Source organism: Apostichopus japonicus, chromosome 21 (genome assembly GCF_037975245.1).
Source record: "Apostichopus japonicus isolate 1M-3 chromosome 21, ASM3797524v1, whole genome shotgun sequence".
NCBI lineage: Eukaryota > Metazoa > Echinodermata > Holothuroidea > Aspidochirotida > Stichopodidae > Apostichopus > Apostichopus japonicus.
This window is the reverse complement of record NC_092581.1, coordinates 18754501-18766596: the sequence shown is the minus strand read 5'-3', so window position 1 is coordinate 18766596 and position 12096 is coordinate 18754501. Positions and strand designations below refer to the sequence as shown.

The window sequence follows — 12096 nt, the reverse complement described above, 5'->3', positions numbered from 1 at the left end:
AATCGTTCAAATAAATCATGGACGGTCACAAAGCACGCCGGAGCCATACGAAAGGACACGGTGTTAATGGTATGGAGTTTTCAGACTACACTAAACTGCTTAGTGAAGCGATTAGCCGTTAGCCGCAGAGAGCTGTCTCATAATGATAAACAGAAAGATCAAAACATGCAGGATCACAATGTATATGAAGTGACAGTAGAATTAAGCAGAATATTAACTTTCCCATTATAATCTTCTTGTTTGTGTATTTATTCCTGACATGTTTGCTTAGCTGTCAACGTTCCTGTAGTTAGAATGCCAATGCAACTTGTTTGTATAAAAAATTATTACCTTCCTCTGTGAATAAGTGCTCCCCCTCCCCCCCCCCCCCCCCCACATTCTGAGCCATCGTCGTAATGACAAAAAACTTCACGATCGTGATCACTGTAACTCGCGAGTTACAGGACACGAGTGTACTGTGTACTCCTTTTGAAATGGCTGCGGGTGCCCCCTACTCATAATTCCTGGGAGTCGGCTACTGTTCAATACAGAAAGCATTATATGTCCCACAACTAAAATTTTAGTATTCGAGAATGTGTCACTTACACACCCTCAAGCCTATTTTCCATGTCATTCCTGGTGTTTTGACTAATTCAAACGCACAAGACAATGCTATGATATACCACTTCGTTCCTTCAACAGTCGGTTACAGTACAGAAAATTTTACGCAAAGTGAAGCTCTCACGTACAGTGGGACGTGGTGTGAACAGATGGCGAAATGATACTCTTTTAACCATCAGCAATGAACTGATATGATGGGTAGAGTCATAAATATGGACCAAACTTCTATGTTAATTATCGCGCCCTCTTCATAGTGTCCGTAATACAGGGAGTAGCGACAGTGGGTAGCGGGGTGGGGCCTAGTTAATACACGGAACATTTTAGTACTTTATGTTGAAAGAATTAGTAAGGAAACCATAAATTCACAGAAAGAGATTTTACAGAGTCTAGATGAGAAATGTGATTATATCAAACAGTTTTTCCAATGGAGGACTGAAGAAGCAGAGCTTTAACGAGCAGGCCCCCTTTAGGCCTACAAGAAGGCAATGGATATTTACAGAAAAAAAGGAAAAATGAAAGATTACAGATAATAAAAATAAAAAACATCTAGAAAGAATAGTCGTTACGCAAGTGAGATTTAAGTTTATACTTTCTTTTATCTCAACTCAAACTCAATTGCCAATCTCTCATTTGTAGCCTTGAGTATGATGATAGTTCTCGGCTTCCGTAGACATCATGTTGAAGTTAGATCAAAGGATCAAAGCGGTAAGGTGATGAGTTATAGTCTACAACTTACAAACGTTATGTAACTACAGTGATTCGGAGTCTATGTGCTTGTGTTCGCTGTCCTGTGACACCAATTTTCCAATTATGAAAGGTAAGGTGCGTTAATTCTTCTACTAAGTTTATTTACATGGTAAGCTGTCTGTACAGAAGTTCTACCAAACGTTGTTACGAATTGATTCTTCTCCAGCAGCAAACAGCTGGTTCACACGATAAGTGTATTGATCCTCATTTTGTCACCTATACAGCACTATAGCTTCCACGTTCCACTTTATATGAAGGTGTTGTACAAATAGCAGCAAGAGATACTTCCTGTCTACAAACCGTTAAAGACTTCCAGGCTGTATTCTCGTGTTGGTATAATAGGGATAGTTTAACTCTGAGTATGTAACCTCGGTTTTATTTTCAAATGGAGTGTAGTGTTTTGGAAGTCGTAGAACCCTAATGTATGTACTCAATTACCGTAATGTACGAAACTGTGGAGTAGCTATACGTATAGGCTTACGCTGTGTTCCGTATACACTCAAAAAATCTGGACAGCTATTGTACAAAACTTGTTTCATGCTCAACATTCCAGAAGACCGTAGCCATGACGATGACCAGGTAGCTTTCAAATTGGTCAGTTCATTCTCGCCTTATGGATACATATCTATTAGGGTCTGCCAGGCTTCAACAGCTGTCAATTATAATGCCTGCCCGATTGGCACACCGCATAAGATTCCCCTTGGAGCGTTTGTTCTTACAATGTCCAGTCAAAAGGCATATATATGTTAGAAATGTGCATGGGCTTACTATAGTGTACGATCGAAGTCAGGGAAATATTTGTCATGCCTCTTCTAAACGAGTACAACATGACACGGGAACTAGCTACATCCGACGTTCTATTATATAAACCCAGCCAAAGAATTAGTAAGACATTTCTTTATATTTATAATAAAAAACGCTAGCTCTCTGCCGCTTCGCCACGTAATCATTATAGTTAATCTATTTCGGATAATTCCATATGAAAAAAAAAAAAATCGAAACAGACTCGACAAAGCCACAAAATACATGCGTTGCCATTTTGGCGTATTAAACGCCACGAATGGATTTGTTTTAATGGCCTACCTGCAGTTTTTAAGAGAGACTGCAGTAGCTGAAAATTGTTCAATTCCCCAAGGAACATTAATTTCAACCATTTCATGTTGTTCAGTCCAACTCATTATTGCACATAGGCCTCCGCGTATAGGTACATTGTACATTTTTTACCACGTTTTTAACTCCCTAATGTTAATCCAGTTCCAAAATTGCGAACCCACACAATTTTCACTAATATAAATTGTCATAAAATAACAGCAATTTCGTATTTATTTCGTATGTCGTCCCCCGATTTGGCCGCCAATTGGGCTTGTTGCATCACATGCAGAGACTGCAGAAACAACCCTATATTTTGCCCATATCTATCATAGTACATTACTGGCCATTATTACTAGGGCACTCAGATGGACACTATTGTAGTCTTGTTTAGACCCTAGTATGAACAGCCTAGTGTATCTAATATAGGTACACTATGCTGTTCATACCTATCTTTTTCACAAAGTTACTTTCCCGTATCTATTTGCTGTACTGCCCAGTGAACGCCCCGGCAACGTTTTCGATTGATACTAGGGACAGATCCTCGGGCATGTTAAAGGCGGTGGGCAAGCACATTGTGTAGGCATGTATGTATGTATGCATGTATGCACACGAGAAGAAGAGTATTACAAACGACTTGGCCAAGACTAACAATACTGATGTAAAGAAGGTTAGATCACGCAACGTGGCGTTCCTCGGTCAAACCTACAGAGCATTTAATTCTAGCGGCCGAAAGAAACGGCGAGATACGGACTTGAAAAAAGTCAGGGGCAAACGATACCGGGAACGGGAGAGGGTATGGGCCATCTGCAGGAGTCAATACTTTGGATGAAGTTTTGGCTACATATCGGGATCAATTAATAAGAGCAATTAGTCTTCCCCGTTCAAAATGGGATCTTCAAAGGAGGGAAGTTATACCTCTCTCGGTCCTGTGCTTTGTTCACGTCAATCTTGCCTGTACGCCATCCCCTCTCCCTCACACTTTCCCATCAATAGAAATCACTTGGTGTAACTTCCTGCTCAGAACGGAATAACAATAAATTTACATTGTTGTCGTGGCAACGTCACTCTAAAATGGTGACCTGTTGACCTTGCTGACCTTACTCTCCGTATAATTGTGACGGTGGTTTATCCCTCGCAGGCGCGTAGCCAAGGGGGGGGCGAAGGGGGCAGCCGCCCCCCCCCCCCCTTGAGCATAATTTTTTTTTTTTTTTAATGTTTTTATGATATCGCTAGTGTTTTCAAAAGAGAAAATGCTAAGATGCAACTTACAAGGCCTGGGAAGTACCTTTTCCAGCGATCTGGGAGGCATTCTAAGCCAACATTTTCTTGTACGCTTCGCGCCAACTCATGGTGGCGCTACGCTTAGATAGTTTTCAATGCCGAATCTATAGTTTCGCCCCTCCCTTGGCAAATTCCTGGCTACGCGCCTTCATTTTGGGTGTTAATTTCTTATATATTTGTCCAAGTTGAAAAGTTCGATATTCTCGCAACTTGTAACTTCATACGAGTATACTGGTACGTACATATATACAACTCTTTGCCATAAAGATTGGTTGAGTGGTGCGTGTGTTCTTATCAACCCACACACAAAGACGAGCCCAGTACGGTGTAACAAGCTAATATGTGACGCTGTTTGTTTTCATTTAATAGTCAATTGAATAGTCAATACCTGAGTCCATCCGCTAAATTGTTGAAGGGATAGTCCAACTAAAAAAGGGAACTAAATATATTGTAGACAAAACCACTATATACTCTTAGCTGATAACACTGTGCTCTGTTCTCATAATGTTCACAGTACTAAACATGTATCGGTCACACATTTGTCTACATAAACCTATGTATTTCTTTATAATTAGATGACTCATTTTTTTTTCAGTAAAACTTGTTATTTGTCGAAACAAATTTAGAATTCGGATCAAATGAAAATATCGAAACTACTAAAGCGATGGGATTTTGACAATTTGGTTCAGGTTTTCGTCCTTCTTAGTGTTTTGTCTGAAGTTCTCATTTTGGTCTGGACTATTCTTTCAACAGAATAGTTTAAGCTATCTCATCGTCTATGATTTACTCAAATTTATTATTTAAATAAATTTATATATGAAGCTACTTCGACTTTAGGCTTCATTCACTCAGTCACAACAAAACTGTCATAGTCAATCGGTTCTATTACAGCATGGAGGTAAAATCATTTACCTCCATGATTACAGTAATCGGCTTAAGTCTGTATATAGTCGTCGGTTAGGCTTTTTCTGACGACTGATCAGTCTGTGTCACGTGCGATGTTGAAATTACGTAATATATCATGCTGCAGCTTCCAAGTAGCAACATCGGACTGTCGATATAACGATAGTATAAAGTTATAAAAATACACATGATATAACAAGCCTGGTACCGGGTTATCTCGTTATAGCGTGGGAGGGTACGGGGGACCTGGTAACGATGGCAGAAAGCAAAATAACAGGATACTATTTAACTTGAGACGCCATTAGCTGGTATTAAATTGAGAATTCCAGTAAATTATGGATTAACGTCAACTGAGTTTAACTGAGACTATAAATGCATTTGTAATTTTCGTCCAAATGTTTTTTTGGCCCACCAATGTCATTTGGGGTGGGGGCAAGACTTTTGACTTGGGGATCCCCCCCCCCCTGTTTACGCCGCTGCTTGCAACAAAGCAATGATCACTAATGATACACTCGGTAAATGTTTCATGTTGTCTGTCCGATCAACGAGAAACTAAACACGTTACCATGATCGTCGCCTTTAAGGTGACATTCAGCGTACACCCCGCAATGTTGATGTCCTAGTAATGTTAGTCTCATCAACAAATAGCATGACACTGAGTTTAAATATAGTTTCATAATTACTCTTATATAACGCATTTAAACAAACCACTGATAGTTGGATTCTGAAATTTCACTTACCAGTTGTTTCCTGTTTTGTAAATAATATAAAGAAAGAGGAAATGCCTGCCTCGATAATTTCTGGTCATTTTTTGCTGTTTTTTTTATAGAAAAAGTTCTTTGAATGACCTTGAGTTAACTAGATAAAATACCGAGATGACCAATAGTGACCCTGAAATATATGTAAGAATTATAAAAAATCGTACATATATATATATATATATATATATATATATATATATTTATATATATATATATATATATATATATATATATATATATATATTATATCAAAGTACACTGTAACGTAACTCGAATATTTCGCTACGATTCAATTTGAACGTTTGAACAGTCATCGAAGGTGATATATGTCAGTCGGCTCATCTGACACTTCTTATTGTTAATCTTGATCGTCGTACCCCACCGTATATCATGGACTGGAACAAATAGAAGGATGTTAGGAAGTTCTCACCCACCCCCTCCCCTCCCCTCCCCAGCACAAACACCACCCCACCCACCCTTCCTCCCTCCGAAGAGGATTTAAAACAACAGCGGTTGTACAGAAACACGCTTTAGTTATACAACTCCCCAATGTGATATATACTTCATGATATACGGCCTTTATGTACTTTGTACTATATGTGTTTACTGTATATAGTGGTTTAGTAAATACAGTATACGTTTAACCTTTTAGACTGATGTGAATGACTGAAGTTGTCTTTCACAGAAGATATGACAATTAACCTTTTCATCGTGTTTGCGTTGCTCATATATGTTGAAATGCTTTGTAAACATATATGAGAGTATATTTCTAATCACTATCCATTGTTCTGCCATGCCGCAGTCTGAGTTCCCCCTATCGAACCCATATGCGAATTCCGAGTCTCCTATCAGAGCAATGCACCCACCTCCGCAGAGGACTTGTACTTTATGAAAACAAACAGTCTCGCGCAATTTGTGGAAAACTATACACACGACTGTACTTGATAAAAGATGATGGCTCCTGCATTGATGAACCTTAGCTCATATTATAGAGTAAATATGTATATCTCTTTGTGTATAACTGTTGTGTCTATAAATACACAACTTCCTATTACCGGAAACACTGTGAACAATATTTGATAAAGTTCTCCGACTTTGTCGTGTACTTATAGTATACGTCCGTTTTATTGTTTGTTATCCCCTTCTTTCTGAGCTTTTATGTGTGTTGTAATAGAATACACTACCTCCTACAAAACGGGTTATATATCCTGCTACAATGCAGTTATAGGCCTACATGATAACTTGAATACCACGTGACCTTCACTGACCAATAACAAAACTGGTCACTCTGCCTTAGTGGTGAGTGACGGGATACGCTTTACCGTTTATCTTCTTGTTGTAGGCCATTCAGTAGGTTACTCGATCAGCACGGCTCGATTTGCCCCTCCCCCCCATTCCCCCTACACACTATGGCAGTAGGATAGAAGTATATATACTCCCAGACGCTTGTAAGGCTATATACAACGTCTCCCAACTGCATGAAGACCAATCAGCGAGCTTCAAGTTCCTAACTTGTGTTTGAAAGAGCCAATTTATAGATGTAGTGTACATAAATAAATAAATAAATACATAAATAAATAACGGTCAAAGGGCAATCATGGTTTTGTGTCGTGATACAAAAACAACAACAACAACGGCGCAAATCTAAATCATCAAAAAAGAACACTTTCAACTGGTGAAATTGTCTACGGTGCATTTCCGTTATTGACGTCCAATATCCAAGGTATATTTCCGATTCAAAGACAAAGTCCTGCAGATGTAATGAAGGAAGAATAATTGACCCAAACACCAACAGAAATGCGTCCAATATTGCAACCGATGTCGCCAGTTATTGTAGTTTGATTGTTTCTTACGATGGTTCCAACTTTCAATAGCAGGACCCTATAAGATCGCCGTCTTTCAGCTTTTGTACACAAGTATGCTTCAATATAGACTATATAGCGTGGTCATGAGCATGACCTCAGCTTGGTGTTATAAAACGTTCATGTTTTGACTCCCCCAATCTTTTGAATCACAATCCCTGTCCCGAATGAGCTCCTACTAGGGCCTCGTTCAGGATACAACTGGCTAACACACATGAGCGGGAATCAATATTCAACTATTCTTTCTTGTTGGCGGGGGGGGGGGGGGTGGGTGGGAGGGTAGCACATTCCGGGGTGACGGTAATCACACGGGTTGCAAGATATATAGCATATCTTTATTCATCTTGTTAGTTGTTATGAAACTTACTCATTCCCTGCGGGCTGGTAGATATCTATTGGCTCGAGGTATCATCCATGGTTGCCGGCCGTTGAAAACATGTATAATATAGCGCACATTTTGTGTTTCAAGGGAAACTGAGTTCTCGATTACTTATTAAATGAAAAAGCACATGTAAAGCAGAGTTACGGTAGCAATAAAACCAATCCCATTTGCATGTTACCGTAAGTATTGACTTATTTCTTAATCGTTGAATATTGTGCAGATTGCACAATATCCTGAATAATGCCACGTTCGTGCCACACAAACATATATGGGAACTTGTAGCAGGTGACCCAACTTTTCTTACAGCATGGTCTGATGTTGTTTCATCTTGGTCAATGCATACGACAGGAACAAACACTATATAACTGCATAACAAAACACTCGGCAAACGAGAAAGGAAACAACACACGTTTTATGTGTTTTTCGTCCGAACGTTTAATTGGTGTATCCTGTTTTACCGTCAAATACCAACTGAAGTGTTTTAACGTAAAACACTGCTAACTCAATTTCAGAGTAAAGTACATTAGTTAATGATAAATATGAATACCATCGTAATAATAAACACTTCTTTGTCTTCTTTTACGCAGGTGCACAATAATAGAGAAGTGGCCAGAATTGGTCACAAGTTCATGTCACCAGTTATAATACTGCTTCGAGTTTAACTTTTTAAGTCCGAGCTATTGATAATTATCTTACAATTTTGGGATTGATGGATCATGAGTATGACGTTTGCTATAAGCGCTGATTCACATGGATGTTCACAGCTGAAACTGGTCTTCAAATGAATAAACACGATGTCAGCCAAATTAGCATGTTTTTAAAGGTTCCTCCCATTGAAGTCTCTTGCAACTATCAACGAGGTGATGATCAAGCCGTTCGTCTGAAAACGAAGCCGCAATGGTATAAACAGTCAATTTCCCTAATGTTATAAAAGAATGCCACGTGGTGATATGGTAATTTTCTTCTAGGGATACGCATGACAGTGTTTGATCACGTGATTCTATGACGTCACGATGCTATCGCTTAAGGCTGGTAACAATCAAATCCAGTGTCGTTTTCGGACCATTGTTTTAGTCGTGTTAACTCTTCTCGGACTGTACGTTACTATAACGTCCATCTTTGTTGCCGGCCAAGTAAACACAAAAGATAAATCCAAATCAAGGAGTTCTGCAAACCTCGAGTTACATAAGTCCTCGTCGGATGTTCTCTGGGGATATTTCAGAGGTACCAAGATTGCGCTCGGAATGACAGGTGTCTGGTGCGACGTGGCTTACGAAACCTCCAGCCCTCATCTCGGAAGCGGTTGTTACCTACGGGACCGTCTCACGTGCACGGGCATGCCGACAATTCATTCCGCGTTCGTTGATGTCGTCTCCAAAGAAGTTGTTTTCACAGGCATAACATTTTTAGTAGACACATGGGAACGCGAGACATTCTATTGTGAATTTTCTGATGGAAGTGTTTCAGCATCTGACGCCATTTTGAATGACACTAGAAGTTTTGGTGGACAACCTCAATACGTTATAGTGATCACGTGTCCCGTGACCGCGTCTTATATGAGGTTTATGAAATCTAATAACATCGGAGGCGATAAACACCCTCATAAAATAACTTTGAGACGTGTTTCCGAACCAAGATACGCATACAGAAACATTCCAGCATGTAACACAGGAGTTCACGACACAACCAATCACAGGTTTTTGTCGCTATGTACCATGGCGAAAGGTATGGATGAATTCTTCCGAGTTTGGCTCTTATATTACCGTTATATGGGTGTTGATCATGTGTATATATATGACAACTCGCCCGAGACGTCACTGGTAAAAGTACTGCGCCCTTTTATACGAATTGGTTATGTAACTGTCGTACCGTGGGCCCACCAGTACACACCCTCAAAGACCTACCTTGAAGTACAAATTGCGCACGAAAATGACTGTTTATGGAGACACCGCCACGACACAAAATGGGTCATCAAAGTGGACGTTGATGAATTTATGCAACCGATGGATCCGAAAAGTCCACGAATCATTGACTTCATCCATAACTTTGGTGACATACCAGAATCAGTTGCAACGTTAAGAGTCAGAAATTGGTTTTTCTCAAAGCTACCTAGCAACGTCAGCAAAGATATTTTGTATTCTGGGACTGTGATTGAAAGAAACCCATGGCGGTCGCCGGATCCAACGGAAGAAAACAGGGGAAGAGATAAGTGCTTGGTGCTACCTCAAAGAGTCCACTATTTCAAAATACATGGTGTCAAAATTGGAGGAGATACCGTGACGCTTAACCCAACGGCTGAAATGAGACTAGTTCATTATAGGTCCGAAAACCCTATGCATAGAAACTTTAGAATACATCAGTTTGTACGAGACGATTCTATGAGAAACATATGGGAACAGATTTTATTTTGGAAAGATAGAACTGCTGATAAATATATACGCTGGACGTATAAGAAAGGTGCACCGGTAGATGATGTTCATCCGTACAAGAAGAAAAGATCCGTTCTGTGAAAGAAAATAGATATACGAAAGACCTAGCATTCCCAAATTTTAGTGAAGAAGCCATTTTCATCCTTATTATAACTTAATGGAATCTTTCTTTTATTTTCATTAGCCGTCCACACCAACCCACCTAATAGAAACGGAACTGAAAGAAAAGCAAAATGATTGTGCAAAAGTCATATAAACACTACAAGCTAAATAATCTACAAAATCCAAGCAAGGCCACTTGGAACATTAGTTTTACTTTCAAACGTGTATGTCTCCTGTTTGACCATGCCATCTTTGTCTGTTATATGCCTGTACTATATGTTGTTTGATTTGATGGCAACGGTTAACCAGTGAGTTCCATAAAAAAAAACTTGCCCCAAGAAACATTTGACTCTGCAACTCCCAGATCAAATTACGTCAAGAGATATATACATTACACTGAGATAGAGCAGCAAGTTGTAATAAAGGCATTTGACATGCATCTCACCAGGGAGTACTTATGGAACTCCATAACAACTCCCTGATCTCACCAAGAATGGAACTAAACATTGATACAGTATTGACTGGAGTTGTAGTACATTTAAAGTTGAATGAGTTAGTATTAATACACGTAGCATTTCCTTTGGTATGAGTACGAATAATACAAGGCTTTACGCAGGAGAGTTTGATTACGTAATTTAACATGATTTCCTTTACTATAGCTATTATCAATGGCCATGCAGAGTATACACGTAAAATTCTAAGAGGCTGAGCACGAGTATACGTAACTATAATAGTATAATAGTACAGACTCACCACAGATCTGGTACTAACATTACAATGAGGTGACTGTATTTTGATTTTACATTGTTTGCTTTACTATAGCTGTTATCAATGGCCATGCAGAGTATAGGCGTACAATTCTAAGAGGCTGAGCACGAGTATACGTGACTGTAATAGCATATGAGTATACATACTCACTATAGATCTGGTACTTCCATTACAATCAGGTGACCGTATTTTTTTCGAAGAAATCTAGGGACATACATGGTACTGATCTCCCCCCCCCCCACCCACCCCCTCATGTTGACATCAACGGTTAGTACCTACACTGTACTTTCAAAGCAAGGCATACTGAGGGCCTCTCGATGTTTTGGTGGTCCTGTGTTTTTAAAATGCCGAAGAATGTCCAGAAATAAATATTTTGTTCAAGTTAAAACAACCCAATGCCAACAACTTTGAAAACCATGTGAAAATGATTACTCCAAAAGAAAAAATTGTTTTAGCTCTCCCGCTAATGACTTGAAGTCATTGGTCCATAGGGAATCAAAACAACATTGCCAATGAGAAAATGTGTCGGCGTGATGGACATTGTTTCCTCGTGTCTATTTGTTTTCGTAATCATGTTAGGGTCATGTCTTTATTGATAAAATAGTAATGCTTTTAAACATCAAGAGGTCAAGGAGTATCTATAAGTAACAAGTCAGCAAAAAAAATTTGAACAAAGAACAAAGGGGAAAAGAGGAAGATTGTAAAGCTTAGTTTGTTTCCTGATTATTCATCGATTATCCACTTGCAAGGTAACCCAGGCAACCTTGATATCTAAAAGGAGATTTTCCCGCCACCATATATACATATGCACTTGCAATGCAAAGAACATCGCTGTATCGACGGAAGGCGGTTAGTAGCCCATTCAAAGCAAGCTTGAAAAAGGATTTTCTGGTGGCTGGAATTGATTGCTTAGTAAAATTGCTAAAAAAAAAGTTTTGAAAACTACATCCTTATTGCATATTGTTTCGTGGAAATACATATTTTTTAAATTTGATGAAGTTTTTTTTTAATCATTTGATGATGCCATCATGGTAATTGAGCTGAAATATGTATTTGTATTCCTTCATAATGTATAAATTACTTATCTTCTGAGGAAGATAATATTCTCACAGAAAGTTGCAAATTCAGTGACATTCTATACAGGCATGCAGAGAACATTGGTAAATGAA

At 39.1% G+C, this 12096-nt stretch overlaps 1 protein-coding gene across 3 annotated transcripts; it reads left to right on the top strand.

Moving 5' to 3' along the window:
• Positions 1 to 1262: 1262 nt before the first annotated feature.
• Positions 1263 to 11921, top strand: LOC139962787 (uncharacterized). 3 transcript variants are annotated; one of them, XM_071963107.1, is made up of 2 exons: positions 1263 to 1417; positions 8216 to 11921. In XM_071963107.1, exon 2 carries the CDS (start codon positions 8642 to 8644, stop codon positions 10136 to 10138), a length of 1497 nt encoding a protein of 498 aa, XP_071819208.1. In that variant the 5' UTR covers positions 1263 to 1417; positions 8216 to 8641; the 3' UTR covers positions 10139 to 11921. The 3 variants fall into 3 exon arrangements, with proteins under 3 accessions (XP_071819208.1, XP_071819210.1, XP_071819209.1); XM_071963109.1 differs by having other exon boundaries at positions 1306 to 1422; XM_071963108.1 differs by lacking the exon at positions 1263 to 1417 and adding an exon at positions 1495 to 2232.
• The last annotated feature ends 175 nt before the right edge of the window (positions 11922 to 12096 follow it).

What these genes read in the sequence shown, in the direction of transcription:
- LOC139962787 (XM_071963107.1), top strand. Translation starts at nt 8,642, where the DNA reads ATGCTATCGCTTAAGGCTGGTAACAATCAAATCCAGTGTCGTTTTCGG.